Raw genomic sequence first — 20,957 nt, forward strand, 5'->3', positions numbered from 1 at the left:
ACAATATGTGAGGTGCTACCTCATAAAACGACTCTTTATAATTGAATTCTTTTACAAAGGTTAGAAATTACTATAACTAATAAAAAGAAAAAAAAAATAATGGAAAACAAATCATGACCATCTTTCCTTCCCTTCCCCACCAACTTCTTCACACAGTCAAGAGTGGGGAGAGAAAAAAGAAATTGATAAAAGATTTATTATTTTTCATCAACCCTGCGTACTTAACGAAATGGAGGTAAGTATTTACTTGTGCGGAAAGTAAGAGATGGCATCGAAAGGTCAAATGTTTTTCTTCCTACATATATAAAGCTAGTTAATTATCAAGGTTTAATTCTTCATACAACCGTAAACTCCTTTCTGTATTTAGTGTAAACTATATCATTGTACTGAATTGTCTTAAGGTTCGATCCTTATCTAACTATATCCCACTTGCTTGCATGGTGTCTTCTCCTCTATTAACGGTCAGTTTCAACGCGGATCTCAAAAAATCCATCAGCAACCTAAGCCATGTCACACTCACAACTACTAAGGAACTGCTCATAACTGAACGGCAAAAAGAAAAACATGGCTTACTCGCCACTGTCCATCCAGGTCGTGTTGTTATTGATAACGACCGGCTCTAACGATCCCACCAAGGACCAGTTGCTCCTCTCAAATCCAATTCCTCCAACGAACTCAATTCCCTCGCGGCCCATCTTGCCCCTTTAGTCTTGTCTCTTTGGACGCGGCAGAAGGATCCGTTAGAGGTGGTGCACGATTAAGAAGAAAGTTGAAGTTTCATCATAAAATTAATTGGTAATATGGAGAGCTGTTCAACTTCTTATAAGTTTATACAAGATCACTTCTCCCATCAATGTGAGATTCATTTTGATTAACATGTCTCTAAGGTGTGACGAATTTTCAAGCCTAACACGTAGACAACACAAACGAAATGATATGAAACACGTGCAGCCGTTGTGTTTCACACGTGAGACAACATGCTCTAATACCATGAAATAGAGGTGTCTCTCCCTGTCAAAACTTGTTTCAAACAAGTATTGAACAATGTTTACAAGGCGGCAATAACATTACACTTAAAGCTCTCTCCCATGAGATTGATAACGAAACCAGGCTTATAATTTTGTAGACATCGAAATTGCAGTGAACATTTATTTCACCAGCACATTAAATTTCGATGTGCTAGGACTTATGTGACATGCACCATGTGTCGCTCAAATCATAGACATGACATGCTCTCTGCATTCTTCGCCACATTTGTGAAAAACTGCCAAGCACCTTGCACGTGCTAGTTCCTTTATTACCAAGAGCCAAAACCTCGCGGCATCCATTCATCCAAGATCAAGACAGCGCGACCCTTGGATCAACAACGCACACTTTACATCTTCATAGGTTGAATCAAAAAGTTCCAAGTTTATAAAGAGATTGTAACCCCTTCATTATTAAAAATAATATTTTATACACGTGCTCTTGTTTCAATTCATACGAAACTTTGTATTTAACCTATATCAACAGAAAATTGTGGAGAACAAGGTAGTTGTCATCCTATGGAAATACATGCCATTAATGTGATACACTGCTAAAATGAATTATACAAAACATAATGTAGATTTCAGCAAACTGAACTAAAAAGAGGACATGGAGGTACGGATACATCAACCACTCCTTCAAGCATCTGCGTAACCTTCTTCATTGTCGGTCTTAAGGACGGATCCTCTTGTATGCACCAAATTGCAACCTTGACTAGCCTCTCCAGCCTTTTCATGTCATTTCTTGCCTCTTCATCATCTTCTATAAGCTTCTTTAATGTTTTTTCCTTGTAGCAATCGTAAACCCAGTCCGTTAGTATCACTTCTTCTTCGTTTTCCCTTTCCATTTCAAGGCTCCTCCTGCAGCAGATAATCTCCAATAACATGACCCCATAACTATAAACATCAACCTTTGCAGTAATCGGAATATTCCTGAACCATTCTGGTGCAACATATCCTCTGGTCCCTCTGATGACTGTATTAGTAAGAGTTTGATCGCTCAGCAGAAGCTTTGCCAATCCAAAGTCCGAAATCCTTGCCGTGAATGAATCATCTAGAAGTATGTTGTGGGGCTTGATATCGCAGTGGATGATCTGCGTGCTACACTCCTCATGCAGGTACATGAGTCCTCTTGCAATCCCGAAAGCAATTTGAATTCGTTTGTTCCAATCGGGCCTTGAAATCCCAAAGAGAAAGCTGGCCAATGTTCCATTGCTCATAAACTCATAGACTAAAAGTTTGTTTGGCCCTTCATCACAGAACCCAAGCAATCTGACCAAGTTTTTGTGGTGAGTCCTGGCTATTGCTCTCACCTCTGCTTTGAATTCCTTCTCACCTTCTTGCGCCATTTTGTCCAACTTCTTGATTGCGACGTAGTTTGTTGAACTGATGGATGATATGATTCCTTTGTACACAGTGCCAAAAGCACCTCTTCCAAGTTCTTCCCTAAATCCATCTGTGGCTTCTTCTAGATCTTTATAAGTAAACAAGCGTAGATTTGCTTCCATAATACTTGATGCACTACTAGTAAGATTATGTCTTTTCTTGTATCCATAAAAGAAAACCAAAGAAATCGCTGCAAGAAATATAAAGTTAAGAACTACAGAGCTACCCAAAAGAAGTCCTCCGACTAAGATGAGAGTTTTCTGATCTTTTTTTCCCCTGTTTGAGACTGGAGAAAGTGGATCCTCTAAAGAAGCGTCAGACTTCGGTAATTTAATGAGAGCCTTCCCATACGAATTCCAGTCCTGCCTTCCATGTGAGACTGGCAGCTTCTTCTTCCAGCAGGTGCCTTCTTTGATAACAGCAACCATACAATTACAATCGTAAAGGCAAGATCTGGTGCAATCATCTTCATTCATCGGCTGTATTTGCTCATAGTTTGCAGAAGTGGGAAAAAAAGTATTAGTCAACTCATGCATAACGTACAAATCTTCTAGCTTTGAATTGCCTTGTTCGCAAGTCAGTATTCTGTTCTGTTTACAGCCACCGAACTTATTATTTGAATCCAAAGCGGAAAAGCCAGGAAGACATTCACAAATTGGTCTTCTATTTGCATCCAGTTTGCAGAAGCTATTGTATCCACACGGTCCACTTCCCAAATCACCATTTACATCGAAGCAAATGTTGTCCGGGATAGACCAGAGAGGCAACCAGGACGCCCAGCTACCATTTTTTGGCGATTTCTGGTGAGCATATTGTGTGAAAAGCCCATCAAAATCCAGTGTTGCTCTGTAATAATAATCTCTCATTGGTGACACTGTTTTGTTTGTGAGGCTTACGATACTTCCATTCCTTGTGACAATATTGATGTAACCTGACTCGTTAAACAGCAGCTGAAAGCCTGTATTCATATCATCGGCAGCATCGGCAGTGTTGCTCTCATAGTATGTTGGGTATGCGAACTCCGTAGGCAAGGCAACCGGATATAAAACTAGCCTTCCATCTTGTTTCACTTGGAGTTGAAATCTTCCCCTCGAGTAGTTGCTTGCAGTCTGCCTAGAATACAACTTTTCGCCAATCTCCAGCAGTTGGGTTGGCAAAATGGTGTCGGCGGGATCCTTGAAGCTCTGCCATAAGTAATCAGAATTCTTGCCTGCAAGCACAAAGTTGCCTGTGTCAAGCATGGCAGCATACGCAACTCCACCACTAAGAACGGACTCAGGCTTCCAGATTTCTTGGCTTTTTGGGCCGGTGAGCGCGAATTGGCCATCAGCGGTGAGCTCAATTTTCGATCCTTTGGGAGCTGGAGCGTCTCCATTTGCATACCAAACTATGGTTTTATCTGGTATTTTGTCATACCATATGGCAAGCAAGAAGGTGTCTTGATCACCGACGTGGCGAAACCCGAAAGCAAATGTCCCGGAGGGTGACTGCCATGACGATTTAGATGTGTCTTCAGATGCGGTGAGGGACGACCCCAAGCTAATATTTGCAGCAGATTGAGCTGCTACACATAGTGGTTCAACAACTACAAGTAAAAGGCCAAGCAAGTGAAGGAAAGCAGACATGGCCAATTTTCACACAACCTGATGAGCACAGAAAGTATATGGAACCAAAAGGTTGCATAAATAAATAATAATTGCAGATTTGCAGCAAAGATAATTCTACTAATATATATACGTAGGCGTGGCTGCTTAATCATGTGTACAAGTGCCTCAAGTATCTGGAAGTCCCAGGTACGACTCTGGCAATTAGGATAGTCAAGCTTGACCCGGCTGGTGTTATTAGTCTATTAGATAAATGGTTTATTCAACATTTGGTAGATTCATCAGAGATTAGACAGCCAAGGTTGAAAAAGAAGACTCACTGCACCTGTTTTCCTTTGCAAAGAGTCAAAAGATTGATTGGACTTTAATTTTCATCAGGTTTTTAACTCCCACTAATCTCCACATGTTAGTTAGTATTCACCTGAATTGCCACAGAGACTGAATCGACTGTTCAACCAAACAAACTTACATCCTCTTGTTAACACTCCCTTTAACCAAAATACTCAACGGTTTTTGTGAAATTTGAGTCAATCAATCAGCGGTGGTTTATTCATCATTGGCGTAATCTTAGAATTAACAAAAGTGTTGCCTAACAAGTTTGAGTCAATCAATCTTGTTTATTTAGAATTAGCTTTAAAAAATTGTTGGTAGCTATCTTGGATTGGACTTGATCAATCAGCGGTGGATTGTTAGAGAATTCCAAGTCTGAATTTTCTATGGACAATGACATACTCTAATTAAAAACACAAGGCAAGCACAAAGAAAAAGGAACAAGGCTTCCTACACTCCTCATCAAACATAAATAAGTAAAAATACTGCGCTTATTTTCTCCGAAGATCACGCATTCGGTTGGAAAATAAAGTTTTATGTTCAACCATGGGGGCTCTATAGGCAGGTGTTGTGTGCTTTTCAGAATACTCTACTTATTTCTTCAGGCTTCTCAGAGCGCCTTGCTCTTGTGACTGGTAGAGCTGCTTCCAAAATCACACAACTTCCGCAATCCATCAAACCCCAAAGGAAGATTTTCGGATTTCAAGTCCCACGAATTTAAGTACCAATTACTAAAATTTGATTGGGAAGCACAAGCATCTGTGATTGACAAAATGTGTTAATCTTATATCTTTTTAAGGTTTAAAGCATCCCATCTTGTAAAAGCATTGAAATTCACCCAAACGAGGTCATATTTGCTTGACCTAACTATGGGATCAATTTGATTAAAATCCTATTGAGATATTATGATTTGGTGCGATTTGTTTATTTTTTTAGTCTTTGAATTATCACATGAGTGAAAAATAAGTTCCTAAATATTTTTTTCAATAAAATAATGGGTAATGATGTAACGGGAGAGAGATCAAAATTTTAAACATATTTTGTAAATCAAATAATGTGGTTGTTGATAATTGAATTATTATTTAAGTGTTGATTAATGTGATTATTCCTATTAATGATACATTGTTTAATTTTCAAATTTAATTTAAAAATTTAGTCTACCTAATTGTATCCAAAATAAATCCCTAAGTTAAAGTGGTTTTGGTCGGTGAGCCTATGTCCTTTATTAAGGGAAGTTTACTTGTCCAATCTAAGCTAAGGCCCGTGAGCCTAATAAGTCAGGTCAACCATAACTAAGGATCGGTGAAAATGGAGATGGAAAGAACCTCAACAGGGTTAACTTCGAGTTAAGATTTAGCCATGGATTCTGCGGAATACGATCATGTTGACTATGCTTTCTTAATCTTAGTTTCAATAAACCTAATTGATTGGTCATCTTCGTAGATTTATCTAAATATTTAAATGCAAAATTTCTAAAAGTGATCAGTCATTAGAAATCTGAATCTAGTATAAAATACCCACAAAGATTAAGAATATAACATGACATATAATCAGATAATAATTAACAAAGTACTTCACAAATATTCATGTCATGTCTTTATCATAAACCTTAGAAAATAACTTAGTTACAAATGGAAATAAAAATAAAAGGAAAATAGAACTCGGAGTCCATGGCAAAACACTTCCCTACGCTCTTCTTCATTTTCAAATGGCAAAGAGGGTGAATGATGTAGTGGTGTGAATGATATGGGTAGATCTCTAGAGAGAGCTTAGGACACCTTATTTATACTAGAAAAACCCTGTAAGGTATGGGAGAAACTCTCCTAAATAAAACTAATTCCTAAACAATTAATGACACAAACTAGAAAAGAATCCTTCTTGGCCTAGGAATCATGTCATCTGTCTTGCACGCTAAATTTGTGATCGATTTATCTTCTGGAAAATTATGTAAAAATATGGGAAACGTAGCTTTATCTCTTATCTTTCCAAGAATCTCTCGCACGCCACTAGAAAAAATGGGAAAAGACTCCAAATCTTCATTCTCCCACAACTGTGCAATTCTGACGAGAAAACAACTTCCGCGGGATTGATTTGTAAAACTGGAATGAATGGCCCGATGGAAAATTATAAAATTCAGACACAATGAGCTTCAGCCTTTTAGCTTCCTTCTCCAATTGGCCATGCATCAAAACTCCTCCGAAAAATCGAATTATCACCAAAAACATTCTAAATGTACATATTGGCTGAAATTTAGGAAATGAAAGTAATAAGGCTCTTTTATGCCCCGTTCAATTGGGAAAATTAGAATGCCCTACATGTTTTCTATAGTTGTTAGATTAAACATTCATCCATTTTAAAGATTTGATTAAGGTGCTTTGATCAATTGTCACCTCAATAATTTTCTTTTTATTTAATTTCCATGTCATTAATTTAAATGCATTTATATAGAGGCATAAGGTAGCTTAGCAACTAATTGCCTATAATATAGGAATTTAATTTCGAATCCCCTTCTACGCATTAAATGATATTTTTTTTAATAAAATAAAATAAAAAATTAATTAACTAATTCCTCATTTCCTTATTATCAGTATTTTAAAAAAAAATTCTCTTCTATTAAAAATGTCTCCATAAAAAGTCTTCAATACATATTTTTTTCACATATAGATATATAAAAATTATAGTTAAAACTTATGGTACATTTAAGAACAAAAGTATCGACTTTTGGTACGTTTATATTTCAAATGTATTGATAAACCAAATGTACCAAAAATTCAAATGTACCGTAAAACCAAATGTACCTATTGTTATGTAACCCTTTTGGTACGTTTAGATTTCAAATGTACAGAGAAACCAAATGTACCATAAAACCAAATGTGCCCATTGTCGGGTAACCATTTTGGTACGTTTAGATTCCAAATGTACCAAAAGACCAAATGAACAAAAAATCTCAAATGTACCACAAAAGCAAATGTCTCTATTAGATAACCTTTTTTGATATATTTACATTCCAAATGTACCGAGAAATACAAAAAATCAAATCCACTATAAAACTAAATGTGTCCATATTATAGATAACTAGACGTAGCTATATAATCGAACAAATCTTTATTATGTGTTGGCTCTTCTAAATAATAAAATCTGACAATTTTTTGTTATAAATATTCTACTATATTCATAAAAAAAGTAAAAATTATAACAACCAATAAAAAAAAATGCATAGAGATGGATAATAAATGCATAAATATAGGGATAATAGGAAAAGAAAAAAACAAAAATAAAAATGTCCAAGAGAAGTCGTGAAAAACTAAAATTCTAAACAAAATTGAACTTACGTGAAAAACTGAAATTAATAACCAAAATTATAGGAAAATGTTTGATCAAATTTTCAAAAGGAGTGTATGTTTAATCTAAAAAACTAAAAAACGAAACGCCTATATCAAAACGCCCCTATTCAATTCCTTAACAAAGCTTAGGGATAATTAACATGAAAATATATAAATAATGCACCTATCAACAAGGTTGTTGTCATCCTATGGAAATATATGCCATTAATGTGACACACTACTAAAGTGAATTATACAAAACATAACATGTGGATTTTAGTAACCTGAACTAAAAAGAGGACATGAAGGCACGGATACATCAACCACTCCTTCAAGCATCTGCGTAACCTTCTTCATTGTCGGTCTTAAGGATGGATCCTCTTGAATGCCCCAATTTGCAACCCTGACTAGCCTCTCCAACCTTTTCATGTCATTTCTTGCCTCTTCATCATCTTCTATAAGCTTCTTTAATGTTTTTTCCTTGTAGCAATCGTAAACCCAGTCTGTTAGTATCACTTCTTCTTCGTTTTCCCTTTCCATTTCAAGGCTCTTCCTGCAGCAGATGATCTCCAATAACATGACCCCATAACTATAAACATCATCCTTTGCAGTAATCGGAATATTCCTGAACCATTCTGGTGCAACATATCCTCTGGTCCCTCTGATAACTGTATTAGTAAGAGTTTGATCGCTCAGTAGAAGCTTTGCCAATCCAAAGTCCGAAATCCTTGCCGTGAATGAATCATCTAGAAGTATGTTGTGGGGCTTGATATCGAAGTGGATGATCTGCGTGCTACACTCCTCATGCAGGTACATGAGTCCTCTTGCAATCATACTTTAATAAGATATAAAGTCGAAAACGTATATGGACGTAAGGTCAAAAATAAGTACGCAAAACACTATAGCGTCAAAATAGATATGTGTTAACATATAGGTTGAAAACTCGTGCTTAACTTAAAATTGAAAACGGAGATACTTTCCCCAAAACATTTGTAACGCCAAAAACAAATAACTAAAGGATGGAAGTTAAAATACCTATACTAAAAATTTAAAATTGGAAAATGAGAATGGGTCTCGCCCAAGCATAAGAAATGTCACGTACTCTAAGAATAGATGTGTCTTTGGGTCGAGCCTCAACAATAGCGAATTCGTAACAACTGCTGAAGGTGAATCTTCATGCCCACTTGCTTAACAAACCCAATGAATAAGTTATTGATACCATAGTCGGCCGTCCACGATACCGATCACACATTTATTATCTCAATAAGCAAGCAGAAATTTTCTAATGGTGTACCAATTCACACGTCGTAAATTCGATCATCCGAAAACAAGCTCTCATAACTCCATTAACAACCACTGTTACCTGTAGAAACTCTTATACCAGGTCGCAAAAAGCGTCATACTTAAACCGGACGAAACAGAAACTACCGTCGTAAAAACTCTATTTAGCACCAAGCATCCAATCCTCCTTAATTCTTTTAAATGTGACCAACTAATCTAAAGTTTCACCAGTAAAGAACCCATTTGAAAATGGTATCTTGGGATTCAAGAAAAGTGGCTACCATGTTAATAGCAAACTTAAAAGCTCAAGCCAAGCAAGCAGAAAACGAGAAGTCACATTTCCCAACAAGCAGTATCTCTTGGGAATTGTTGCAATGCTCAATCCATCTCTCCATTTTTGCTTAGTTGCAGATTTCTAGTCAAACAAGGCTAAAGTTGGTGGAAAGAAGAAGGACTCGCAAGTGATCAACCTAAACACCCTATGAGAGCACACATCATTCAAGAGAAGTGTAAAGATCTTCCGATTCTTGCCTCGATCGCATTGTGGTGCCATTCCAGAGTGCACCAAACAGATCAGCTAGAAGTGTTTTCGACATCCACATACTCACAACAATAAGGTTCGGAAGTGAAGCAGTGGAAATATGCGTTGAGATGAGCACATCACATCATCGAAAAGGTCTACCATAGTACGATATGATCATTATGAATTGCAGTAGGATAATGAGTGGTGACCATTCAATTCAGCATGAAGATAGTGATGCAATCTGCTGATCACCTACACTACAATCTTCACTAGTCTCCTACCAAAAGACGGCTCAAACTCCACACCCATGTGGAACTCTTTCTGGTAAGTTTGGTGAGCTTGTGAAAAGGTTATGCCCCAAATATTCCTGTTCGAATCGAAAAGAATTGGGCGCACACTTCCGCCGAATCGATCGATCGCGAATTCCTTACTGATTGAGCGAGAAACCATGTAGAGAAGGCTAAAAGAACAATCAAGAATTTGAGGATCAAAACAAGTCCATTAAATCTAGAGTGCAAGATATCTAGTTGAGTGAGAAACCATGCCGAGAACAAATGTTGTTGTTGTTGTTTTTTTTTTTTTTTTTTTACCCTCAGTAGAATGTTCCGGCATGATCCAGTTCACATTGAGAAACAAACCAACGAAGGAAGGTGAAGTTGTAGAAATAGAAGTCACTATTTATGATTATTTGGCTAATCATCACAATAAGGTTGACGGGTTTCTTAGCCAAAAGGAAATAAATCTAAGCTCAAGAATAGTTAAGAATTGCTTATAAGATTTGACGAGGCCAAAGACATTTCGAAATTCACATTACTTTGTAAGAGCTGAATCAAAATTCAAAAATTAAACATATAACCTCTGAACCAACAGAATGACGAAGAAGAAAGATACAAAGCATCATGCGTATGCATGCAGTGATACGATTGGTTAACTTAAAGTGATGCCCTTGAGCAAACCAAAGCTTAATGAGTCTAGAGAAGTTCAGAGCAAAGCTCGATCTTCGTACAATGATGAATATGGTGGAATCTCAAGCCTTTAAACTGAAAATCACAACTAGCACTTATTAAACTTCGCAACAACTAACGATTGTCGCTTTCTCTAGCATGCACTTCGAATATTTTGAGTAGTTACCACTACAATATGACTCTGCCCACCATTCCTAGGGAACGCATATCGCAAAGTGACATCACCGATTCAGATTTCCAGTTGATCTTAACCAACTCGTACCGTTAAGATTTTTCTGTTTCCCAAGATTTCGATGTAGAGCCGACTCCACCCGCAATTCCTAGGGAACGCATGTTGTAGAATGGCATCGCCATTACGGATCTACAACTGGTCTTGACCAGACTTCCTCAAATTGAGATTTCTAAAACACATCGCTTCCCAAGAATGCACGTCGTAGAGTATCCATCCGATGTTGAAAGTCATCCAACAATCCACTTCATTACTACTGAGGCACAATCCCGACACGAATTGTTGTATTTCAACCAGAAGGTGACAATTCAAACAGAGAAAGGTTTGCACAACTGAGCCGAATGACACCAAATCTGGAAGTTGTGACTTCTAAATGACATCATGATAGACACATTACTACAGTAATAGAAGGTCCTAAGTATGCTCTGAACAAATCATGCTCTGATACCAACACATCCCGGCTTGGGCCCCTACTGCATCCCTGGTTCGATTCCGCCATAACACGATATTGTCCGCTTTGAGCCCTGACCATACCCTCAAGGTTTTGTTTCTGGGAACTCATATGAGAACTTCCTAGTGGGTTACCCATCCTGGGATTGCTCTCACCCGAACTCGCTTAACTTCAGAGTTACTACAGAACCCGAAGCCAGTGAGCTCCCAAAAGGCCTCATGCAAGGTAAAGATGGGAATATATACATATAAGGCTTACATAATCCACTCCCTTGGGCGATGTGGGATGTTACAATCCACCCCCCTTAGGGACCCGACGTCCTCGTCAACACACTTCCGGCCAGGGATTGGCTCTGATACCAAATTGTCAAATCCCGGCTCAGGCTCCTACCACATCCCAGGCTCGACTCCGCCTTAGCACAATATTGTCCGCTTTGGACCTCGACCACACCCTCACAGTTTTGTTTCTGGGAACTCACACAAGAACTTCTCAGTGGGTCACCCATCCTGGGATTGCTCTCGCGTGAACTCACTTAACTTCGGAGTTCCTACGGAACTCGAAGCTAGTGAGTTCCCAAAAGGCCTCATGCAAGGTAGAGATGAGAATATATACATATAAGGCTTACAGGATACACTCCCCTGGGCGATGTGGGATGTTACACCATTCTTTACCCACAACCAAACAACACCTCATCAAATGCACCATCCAATTCCAATCTGCTCCGCAAACACAGTCACAAAGTAAGGATAGCCAACAACTAAGGCATAGAAGCCAACTATCAAGATGAAGTCTGTGAATACCCATAAACAACACTGCTGAAAAAGGCAGATAGCAATGAGAAAGTGGTGGTGTTGGAAATACCCGAACTGGTGGAAACACTAGAGCTCTACACACAATCTCAACAAGATACATGGCTGAAAATCGAACCAAGGGTGAACAAGAATGAGGCATACCAGCGGGGTAATACATACGAAACAAATTGGGAAAAGAAAAGAGGAGAAGGAAAGAAAGGGGGAAACTGTAACCGACCCTAGCCGAAGCTAGGGTCAGTGCCATTGGAATTGCTCGACTTTGAAAACCTCACACAAAAGGGTGAGAAAAACTCTCAATAAGGGAGAAAGACTCTCACTTGGAGAGAAACCAAATATAAATTTTTTTGAGTCAAAAGAATGATTGGAAAGATTCACACTAGGAGAGAAACCAATATAAATTTTTTTTGAGTCAAAAGAATGATTGGACTTTAATGTTCATCAAGTTTTTGACTCCCATTAATTTTCACATGTTAATATTCACCTAAACTGCAACAGAGATTGAATTGACTTTTTAATTAAACAAGCTTACATCCTCTTGATAACACTCTCTTTAAGCAAAATATTCAACACTTTTTGTAAAATTTGAATCTAGAACCTCTTCCAACGGTAGAATTATTAACGATTTTCATCCTCTTGTTAGATAGACAATTTGTTACATACACATGTTGATTTATCTCCATCGTTACTTGCGATGTCGGTCATATTTACGGTGCTTTGTTTATTCATTTCATTTTTTGCTTCTTTAATTCTGCAATTTGTCTATTGAATTTGATTGTATTATTGTCCTCTTTCAATACAAGCGATATTCTTATTTTTAGTTAGCATCAAATTATTATTGGTTATCATTGGCGTAATCTTAAAATTAACAGAAGTGTTGCCTAACCTGTTTCAGTCAATCAATCTTATTTGGATTGGACGTAATCAATTAGCGGTGGATTGTTAGAGAATTCCAAGTCTGAATTTTCTATGGACAATGACATGCTCTAATAAAAAACACAAGGCAAGCACAAAGAAAAAGGAACAAGGCTTCCTACACTCCTCATCAAACATAAATAAGTAAAAATACAGCGCTTATTTTCTCCGAAGATCACACATTCAAGTTGGAAAATAAAGTTTTATGTTCAACCATAGGTTCTCTATAGGCAGGTATTGTGTGCTTTTTAGAATACTCTACTTATTTCTTCAGGCTTCTCAGAGCACCCTGCACTTGTGACTGGTAGACCTGCTTCCAAAATCACACAACTTCCACAATCCATCAAACCCCAAAAGAAGATTTTCGGCTTTCAAGTCCCACGAAATTAAGTACCAATTACTAAAATTTGATTGGGAAGGACAAGAATCTGTGATTGACAAAATGGGTTAATCTTATACCATTTTTAAGGTTTAAAGCATCCGATCTAGTAAAAGCATTGAAATTCACCCAAATGAGGTCATATTTGCTTGACCAAACTATGGGAATCAATTTGATTAAAATCCTATTGAGATATTATGATTTGGTGCGATATGTCTATTTTTCAGTCTTTCAATTATTACATGAGTGAAAAATAAGTCTTAAATATATTTTCAATAAAATAATGGGTAATGATGTAACGGTAGAGAGCAAATTTTTAAACCATATTTTGTAAATCAAATAATGTGGTTGTTGATAATTGAATTATTATTTAAGTATTGATTAACGTGCTTATTCCTATTAGTGATACATCGTTTAATTTGTAAATTTGATTTAAAATTTTAGTACCCAAAATAAATCCCTAAGTTCATTTAAAAGTGCTAATTTCATCATGCTATTATATTAGGATGAAATTAGTACTGATTAGGGATGAAATTGAATGAACAAACTTAATTTAAATGGATGAAAAAATGGGAAGGGGATCCCTTCCATCAAGTCCACCAGGCCACAAATCTGAGCCTTTAAAATTTGATCCAACGGCTAAAGTTATTATAACTTTTAAAGTGGGCCCCTGTTTGTAGCCGTTGGATCAAATTTTAAAGACACAGATTTGTGGCCTTGGTGGACTTGGTGGAAAGGATCCGGAAAGGATCCCTTTCCGAAAAAATGTACTACATGTTTGTCACGTAACTCAAAATCAACGAAAAATTAAATAAAATATTTGAAATAAATTGGCAGATTTGAATTAATTTAAATAATTTTTCCGAAAATAGTTGAGGGACTTAGGCCATCTCCAACCGAATGAGGGCCAAATGGCTCCTTTTAGCCCTATAGCTCTCCAAGAAATTAATATTTTAATGAACCGTGCCATGCCATATTTCTTACCATCTCTAACCGAGGGGCCATAGGGCTATAGGCCAAACATAGCACTGTGATAAAAAACCATCTCCAACTAAGGTGGTTAAATGGCCAAACATAATTTATTATTTTAATTGAATTAATATGGTTACTTAAATTAAACTAGCTCAATAATTTTTCGAGATGGAATGTCAATAATTTTTCAAGTTGGAATCTCAATAATTTTACATCTTGGATTTCGAGTGTCACTTGTCGATTTGTGAGTAACTTTGCACATTTCTTGTTGATAAGGAATCTCAATAATTTTACGTCTCGAGCTTCGAGTGCCACGTGTTGATCTGTGAGTAACTTTGCATATTTCTTGTAGATATGTAATCTCAATAATTTTTTGGATAGGATTTCGAGTGCCAAATGTTGAGATGTAATTGGTTGTGGGTATTTTAGAGAGGATTTTTATTTGTGCGGCACTTCTTATCTTCAGCTTCCAATGTCCATAAATAGGGTGGATATTGGCCTATAATTCACACACATTCAGCTTTGCCCTCTCCAATATCTTTTTCAATTCAAGTTTGCAATGAATTCCAACTTTGGATCTTTTTTGGATTCCAACTGAGGGTCCTCATCTAATTTTGAATTGGAAGATAAATTGGCACATATGAGACGAGAAGATGAGAAGTCTGATGAAGAAGATAAATCATGGTGCAATGCATCATATAAGGCAGCCATGGCTGGGGTCATGGCGTGTGAGGCAACTGAAGAACAACCTCAATAGGATGGCTCTATTGTTGGTCGCGGTTACAAGCCACGAAATAGAGATGGCGCATCAGAATCTGATGAACAACTATTTCAACCCCAACTTGGTGTACAACGAAGAGGATTCCAAACGTCGCTTCTGGATGAGGCATGATGTCTTCGAGCGTTTCCTTCATGATGTCTAACATGTCAATCCATACTTTCGACAGAAACTGGACAGAGCAGGCCGCCATGGTGTCTCACCTCATCAGAAGGTTACTATTGCACTCCGAATGCTGGCTTATGCCTCCCCAGTTGATGCGATGGATGACACATATGGTATGTCTGAATCTACATGCCTTGATAATCTTGTTGAATTCTATCATACAATTGTTCAGCTTTACAAAGAGGGGTACCTCCGTCAACTAAATCAAGCAAATCTAGATCGACTCATTCGCAAAGCTGAAGACTGTGGCTTTCCGGGCATGATAGGGTCATTAGATTGCATGCATTGGCAATGGAAGAACTATCCCATCGGATGGCAATGAGGCTTTAGCGGAAGATCGAGAAAGCCAACTATTGTGTTATAGGCGGTTGCGTCATTTGACACATGGATCAGACATGTTTTTGTTAGAGTCCCAGGATCCCAAAATGATATTACAGTTCTTGAGGATTCACCCCTCTTCAATAACCTGATGGAGGGTAAATCACCTCAACTTGACTACTACGTCAACGGGTGTTAGTACAACATGGGGTATTACTTGGCAGATGACATCTACCCAAAGTGGGCGACACTTGTCCAAGCAATTGCAAACCACGCGGATGATGCCAAAATGTGGTTTACCTTACACCAAGAGGTATACTAGAAAAACGTTGAGAGAGCTTTCGATATTCTACAAGCACAGTGGAAGATCATTAAGGAACCGGCAAAAGGGTGGAGTCGAGAAAATTTGAACTCCATTATGATGTCGTACATCATATTACACAACATGATTGTGGATGATGAGCCAGATGAGTATATTGATGGAGAGTCTGATGACGATCAAGAGGATCCAAATACGTCAAGAAGGGCTCGTGCAAAAATATATGATGGGCCTAATTTGCCTTTGAATCTAAGAACTGGTAATATCTCTTTAAATGAGTACATGAAGCATCATATGATGATACGTTCGCGTGCCACAAACAAGTACCTACAACATGATCTTGTTGCACATCTTTGGGCCAAAAGAAGTATGGAGTAGGCGTTTAAGTTTTATGTTGTTAAATGTTTTTGTTTTTTTTAATATTGTTTAAGGTTCATGTTGTTAAATGTTTTTTTAATGTTGTTTAATGTTACTTAAAGTTATTTAATGTTGTTTAATGGCTTAGGTAGTTATAGGAAAAAAATATATAATTTTAAATTAAAAAAAAATAATAATCAAATTTAATGGCTAGCTGATGTTAGCAAATAGCCGTTGAGATTCAAAATACTGGACTAGCCGAGGCTGGCTGGCTTGAGCCAACTAGTTGGTCCAATTCTCCAATTGTGGCCCGATGGGGCCCACAAACCCTTTGGCCTAGTCTTTGGTTGGAGACAGTTTTAATGTCATTTCGGCTATTTTCGACCATATGGCCTCGAATAGGTTGGAGATGGCCTTACTTTCCACTTTTCATTGAGGTGATAATGTAAAAACAAAATCGGCGGTTCACGCTGTGATTAATGAATGGATATGACCAAAAACAGGCAGTGACTCTCTCACCGCAGAACCAAACCCTGCAGGCCGTAATAAACACGTCTCTACCGCTCGGCCCACCCCGATGAAATTTGGGCTGATTATGGATGAACCAAAATATTGGCTGCAGTTTTGGTCTCTCCCAGTTCTTGTAATCTCTGTCTCTCTATCTTTCGCTCCCATGGGTTGTAGCCAGCAACTTGCAGTCGTCACCTGCGACTGATGGTGGCCTGGGTAGACGGGTTAAAGAGATAAGCTGGTGCGTACAGTTCAGACGGCTGAACTTAAAATTTAAGGGTAAATTTGGAAGTCTAGTGATAAATCTTTTCCATTGAGTGAAAGCGATGCGGGTGGGGTATAGCAAGCCAAAGGGCAGGACCTAACCCCGCACGACGTCGTCACATTTTCAAATCAAAAGCAAACCCAAGATGCGTCGTCGGAATCTTCCTTCATCATAAACCCTATGGTACTGTTCCTCACCCCCCCCCCACCCACAAAAAAAACAAAAAAAAAACCCCTCAAAATTGTCTGTCAGCGTGTGAGTGAAAGAAGACCCATGGAGGAAGGAGGAGGAGAAGCTGGTTCAGCGAAACCAAACCCGAAAATATGCCAAGAGTGCAAAGAGAAGGCGTCCAAGTACAAATGCCCAGGCTGCTCCGTACGCTCCTGTAGCCTTCCGTGCGTCAAGGCCCACAAGCTTCGCTCTGGCTGTACGGGCAAGAGGCCCCTAACCAACTTCGTCCCCCTCTCTCAGATGGACAATAATCAGCTCCTTTCTGGTACCTTATTTTTCTGATTTATTCCAGTGTTTTTATTTTTTTTTTAATTTAAATTCGACCCCTTATAAGTTTTTTTAGATTTTTCAATTGTCTCTAGCTGTGGGAATCAATTCGGTTGCAATTTTGACCTCTTTTCGGTAAATTTCAGTGCTTTTTCTTTCACTGTGAGTGTTTTCATGGACAAAGGACTGTCTTTTCGTGATAATTTTGCAGTTTGTTTGCATAAATCTTTGAACTTTTAAGTACCTAGTTTGGAGGTTTTGAAGAAGATAAAATAACGTATAGGATATAAAATGGTCGAATTCATATTCTTTTGGGATCGATTTTGATGCCCGTTTGCGGATATAACATTCTCTGTAGTTTTTCTAAAAGCTCAACAATTGGGTTTTATATTGCATTGTGAAGTTTGTTACTTTGTTTTTGCGTATTTTAACCATTGCATTTGTATTGACAATTGTGTTGGTAGACTACAATTTGCTTGAGGAAGTGAAGAGGGTTGCTGAGTCTGCTCACAGATTGAGAAATAAGTTGTGCAGATACAATAATTTCAGGCTACCCTTTTGCCTTAAAAGCCTTCGGAGTGCTGCTGCCAGTCGCAGGACGAAACTCTTATTTCTACCAAGTGGAATGTCAAAAAGGGAGAAAAATCAAACTCGATATGATCAAAGGTAAAAACTTTCAAAGCTTTTCCAGTCTAGATTAATATTGGGGGATGGATTAATACTTGGTCCTATATAAAATTTGGGATGTGCCCTTGTAATGAGGATGTTAGTGAGTGTTCCAACGTGTTTGTGGAGGATTTGAATCACTCATTAATTTTCTTAAATATTTTTTTTCTGTTGGCCTGGTCTGCTTCAGGAAGAAATGCATCTCCTGGACAATTGAATGGCAATTTCATTTAACGGATGTTGTTTTAACTGACCATGAGTAAGCTGCTTCCCTCTTTGAGAAGTCTAGTAATGTTTAATTTCTTAGGCTAGGCTTGGGTAATGTTTTTTGATAACTGATGCATATTGATTTTCATGCAGAGTAAATGAAAACAAGAACCTCTGCTCTGTTATCGAAAACCATCTAAAAGCTGGCCCATGGAATCATCACCTAAAGCTATTCTGCGAGGAACAGTTGGACTCTCTCAAGCTTTTTATTCGTAAATATCCCAAGGTTTGTAATTCTGCTTCATAGTCTAGGCCTTAATATATTTGTTTTATTTTCTTTTAAATTAAAAAAAGTAAATATTTCTTAAGGTGCACAAATCTTGGAAGAATCATGAAGGTGAAAAGAATAATTGGCATTTCTATGGTAAACCAGATGTAGAAGCGGCTTTAGTGAAATCAGTCTTGGAAGATAGTGACAGTAGGAAATGTGGAACTATGAAGGTGAAAGAAAAAGCTACCGATGACAAAGAAAGGCTTTAAAGAAGATAAAAAATAGTTTGAACTTTGAAGAAAGAAATTAATGTAGTTTGTAAGATGGGTTTGCCTAGTTTAGTTTACTCCACTGTTACATAGCTTTAACTGTGTGACTGATGTCACTGCATCATTATGTTCATTGCACCTTTCATTGTGTTAGATGGATTGAATACCACTTTTTTCTGCTGGTACTTCTTTTTTTGCTCTTTTTTTTTTTTTTTTTTTTTTCTCCAAATTTGGCGCAAAGTCCATCCCACTCCAGCATTGCTATCATGAGATGTGACTTTGAGGAGAATTTATTGATAAACAAGAAAAATACAGTATCTCAAGGGGTACATGAGGTCAAACCCGGACCATTAAATAATTCTAGGCTTACCTATGCTTTTTCCACCTGCTATGGGTGATGAAGTTGCAACCTACAACTAGCTTTGTTTTTCTGGGCGCTCTTTTCTTGCAGTAAATCTAAATGTCAGAGACGTGTACACACACACACACTCAATTTGTTTATGGTATATTGGTGTACTTGTAGGTTCTATGGTGAAAAATAGTGTTCATTGGGTCAAATTAGAATTCAGTTTTGATCCTATTGTACCAGCTTTGGTACTATTTTGATTATTTTTCTCAGAAATATAAAACTACTGCCTCATAATTATTTCTGTTTTATCTTTTGGATGTATTACAGGGCACTAGGTCACCTTTCTGTGAGTTGGATGTAAGCGTTCCAATAAGGCAGCAGTTAGCAAACTTAGTTATTTTGGAATACCCTGTCATTTATGTATTTCTCCCTTCGCACAGTCTTGATTTTGAAGTAGTTAAAAGTTCCCCTCCTACTTTCGGCAAACCAGAGCTTAGGACTTATGGAAAAAATGATTTGAGCGCAGGAGGTGTTCCCTCTAAGGAGGAGGAGATAGAAGAAGACAACATCTATCCTATGGTCTTTGATCTCATGAAACATGAGACTTCAAGTTCCCCGCCTAATATATCTAATAAAAGGAGGTGTGAGAAGCCACCCGATGATTCATTTGCTAGGCCTTTGTCTGTAACTGTGGAAACTTGCAACGATTCACATTCCAGCTCCGATGCTAAGAAGCAAGTGTTTTTTGAAGACATGGACTTTGCTTTTGATCAAGGCTTAATAGACGAGTACTCAGGTCTTATGGCAGAAATTAATCCTGATGATTTTCTTGATTTGGAAGGTGAATTTACCAAGGAAGGAGTGACAGAAAGAAATCTTTCAAGTGTCAGGAGATTCTTATTGGCAGATGACGATATAGAGGAGGGAGAAATTTTAGAATAGTTGGCCTTTATATCATTCCCCCAAGAAAGAATTAAAAGAGGGAGCTTTCAGAGGAGCATCGCCTAAAGAGTTGTGCTGCCAACTGCAATTTTAGCTTCTCGGTGGTATTCTGCTCCGGGGTTCTAGTTATTCTTTGAAGCAATGTCTTAAGCAGCAAGTATCTTAAGCAGCAAGTAACGACTGGCTAGAGCCATTTGATTGCTTGATTTGAGATCTTAAGAGGCTTTCTTGTATACTTCGTTTTTTCCATCTCCGACAATTACAAACACGGTCCAAATAGGATTGGAGTCCAGTTTCTTCGGCTTGACGCAATTAAGAAGTTGAATATCCTTGCAACTTACCTATTCGGATCAATGAAGGTTGTCGAGTTTTATCATTTGGTCTTTGCACCGGTTTATTCAGAAAAATTCGATGCTCCTGGCAATTTGTCGCCATGCAATATGGCTTCGACGTATACTGATTTGAGGATGGTGTATATCAAACAATTGTTGCAGTGTCCTTTCTTTCCCCAATTGTATAATTATTATTATTATTTTAAATTATTGCCTTATAGTAGTAGTAGTAGTAGTAGTAGTGGTGGTGCGAGTACTAGGTGGACCTTTGGTTGGTGCTGGCCTCTATATTCTTCATTCTCTCAACTGTTGGTCGTCTGTTCGGATGATTGAAAAATTTCCCCAAAGCTGGAATAAGTTTGTGAGACTAATTATAATTTAGCACGAGAAAAAGGTTTCAAGTGGCACTATGGTGCAAAAAACAAATTCATGTGAGAATGTCACATAATATGGGTCACGCAACTTGTTTACGAATATATAATAGAAATGTATATAAGTGGTACTTTGTGGTAAAAATTT

At 37.8% G+C, this 20,957-nt stretch overlaps 4 protein-coding genes across 5 annotated transcripts; 2 read left to right on the plus strand and 2 right to left on the minus strand.

The window, feature by feature from the left end:
• Window positions 1-1,534: 1,534 nt before the first annotated feature.
• Window positions 1,535-4,147, minus strand: LOC137748113 (G-type lectin S-receptor-like serine/threonine-protein kinase LECRK3). The gene has a single exon (XM_068488198.2). The coding sequence runs from the start codon at window positions 4,034-4,036 to the stop codon at window positions 1,610-1,612; it is 2,427 nt and encodes an 808-aa protein (XP_068344299.1). The 5' UTR covers window positions 4,037-4,147; the 3' UTR covers window positions 1,535-1,609.
• A 3,797-nt stretch (window positions 4,148-7,944) lies between these two features.
• LOC137748112 (G-type lectin S-receptor-like serine/threonine-protein kinase RLK1) lies at window positions 7,945-8,484 on the minus strand. Its single transcript, XM_068488197.1, has one exon. It carries the CDS (start codon window positions 8,482-8,484, stop codon window positions 7,945-7,947), a length of 540 nt encoding a protein of 179 aa, XP_068344298.1.
• A 6,348-nt stretch (window positions 8,485-14,832) lies between these two features.
• On the plus strand, window positions 14,833-15,457 carry LOC137748111 (uncharacterized). Its single transcript, XM_068488195.1, has 2 exons — window positions 14,833-14,925; window positions 15,140-15,457. Exons 1-2 carry the CDS (start codon window positions 14,833-14,835, stop codon window positions 15,455-15,457), a joined length of 411 nt encoding a protein of 136 aa, XP_068344296.1.
• A 1,150-nt stretch (window positions 15,458-16,607) lies between these two features.
• LOC137748467 (uncharacterized) lies at window positions 16,608-20,645 on the plus strand. Of its 2 annotated transcripts, XM_068488621.2 has the most exons (5): window positions 16,608-17,400; window positions 17,867-18,068; window positions 18,259-18,327; window positions 18,429-18,561; window positions 19,492-20,645. In XM_068488621.2, exons 1-5 carry the CDS (start codon window positions 17,085-17,087, stop codon window positions 20,104-20,106), a joined length of 1,335 nt encoding a protein of 444 aa, XP_068344722.2. In that variant the 5' UTR covers window positions 16,608-17,084; the 3' UTR covers window positions 20,107-20,645. The 2 variants fall into 2 exon arrangements, with proteins under 2 accessions (XP_068344722.2, XP_088535778.1); XM_088679652.1 differs by lacking the exon at window positions 18,259-18,327 and having other exon boundaries at window positions 16,949-17,400.
• Window positions 20,646-20,957: the final 312 nt, after the last annotated feature.

The sequence above is a fragment of the Pyrus communis genome, chromosome 2 (genome assembly GCF_041283825.1).
Source record: "Pyrus communis isolate YQ-2024b chromosome 2, ASM4128382v1, whole genome shotgun sequence".
In the NCBI taxonomy this organism is placed as follows: Eukaryota; Viridiplantae; Streptophyta; class Magnoliopsida; order Rosales; family Rosaceae; genus Pyrus; species Pyrus communis.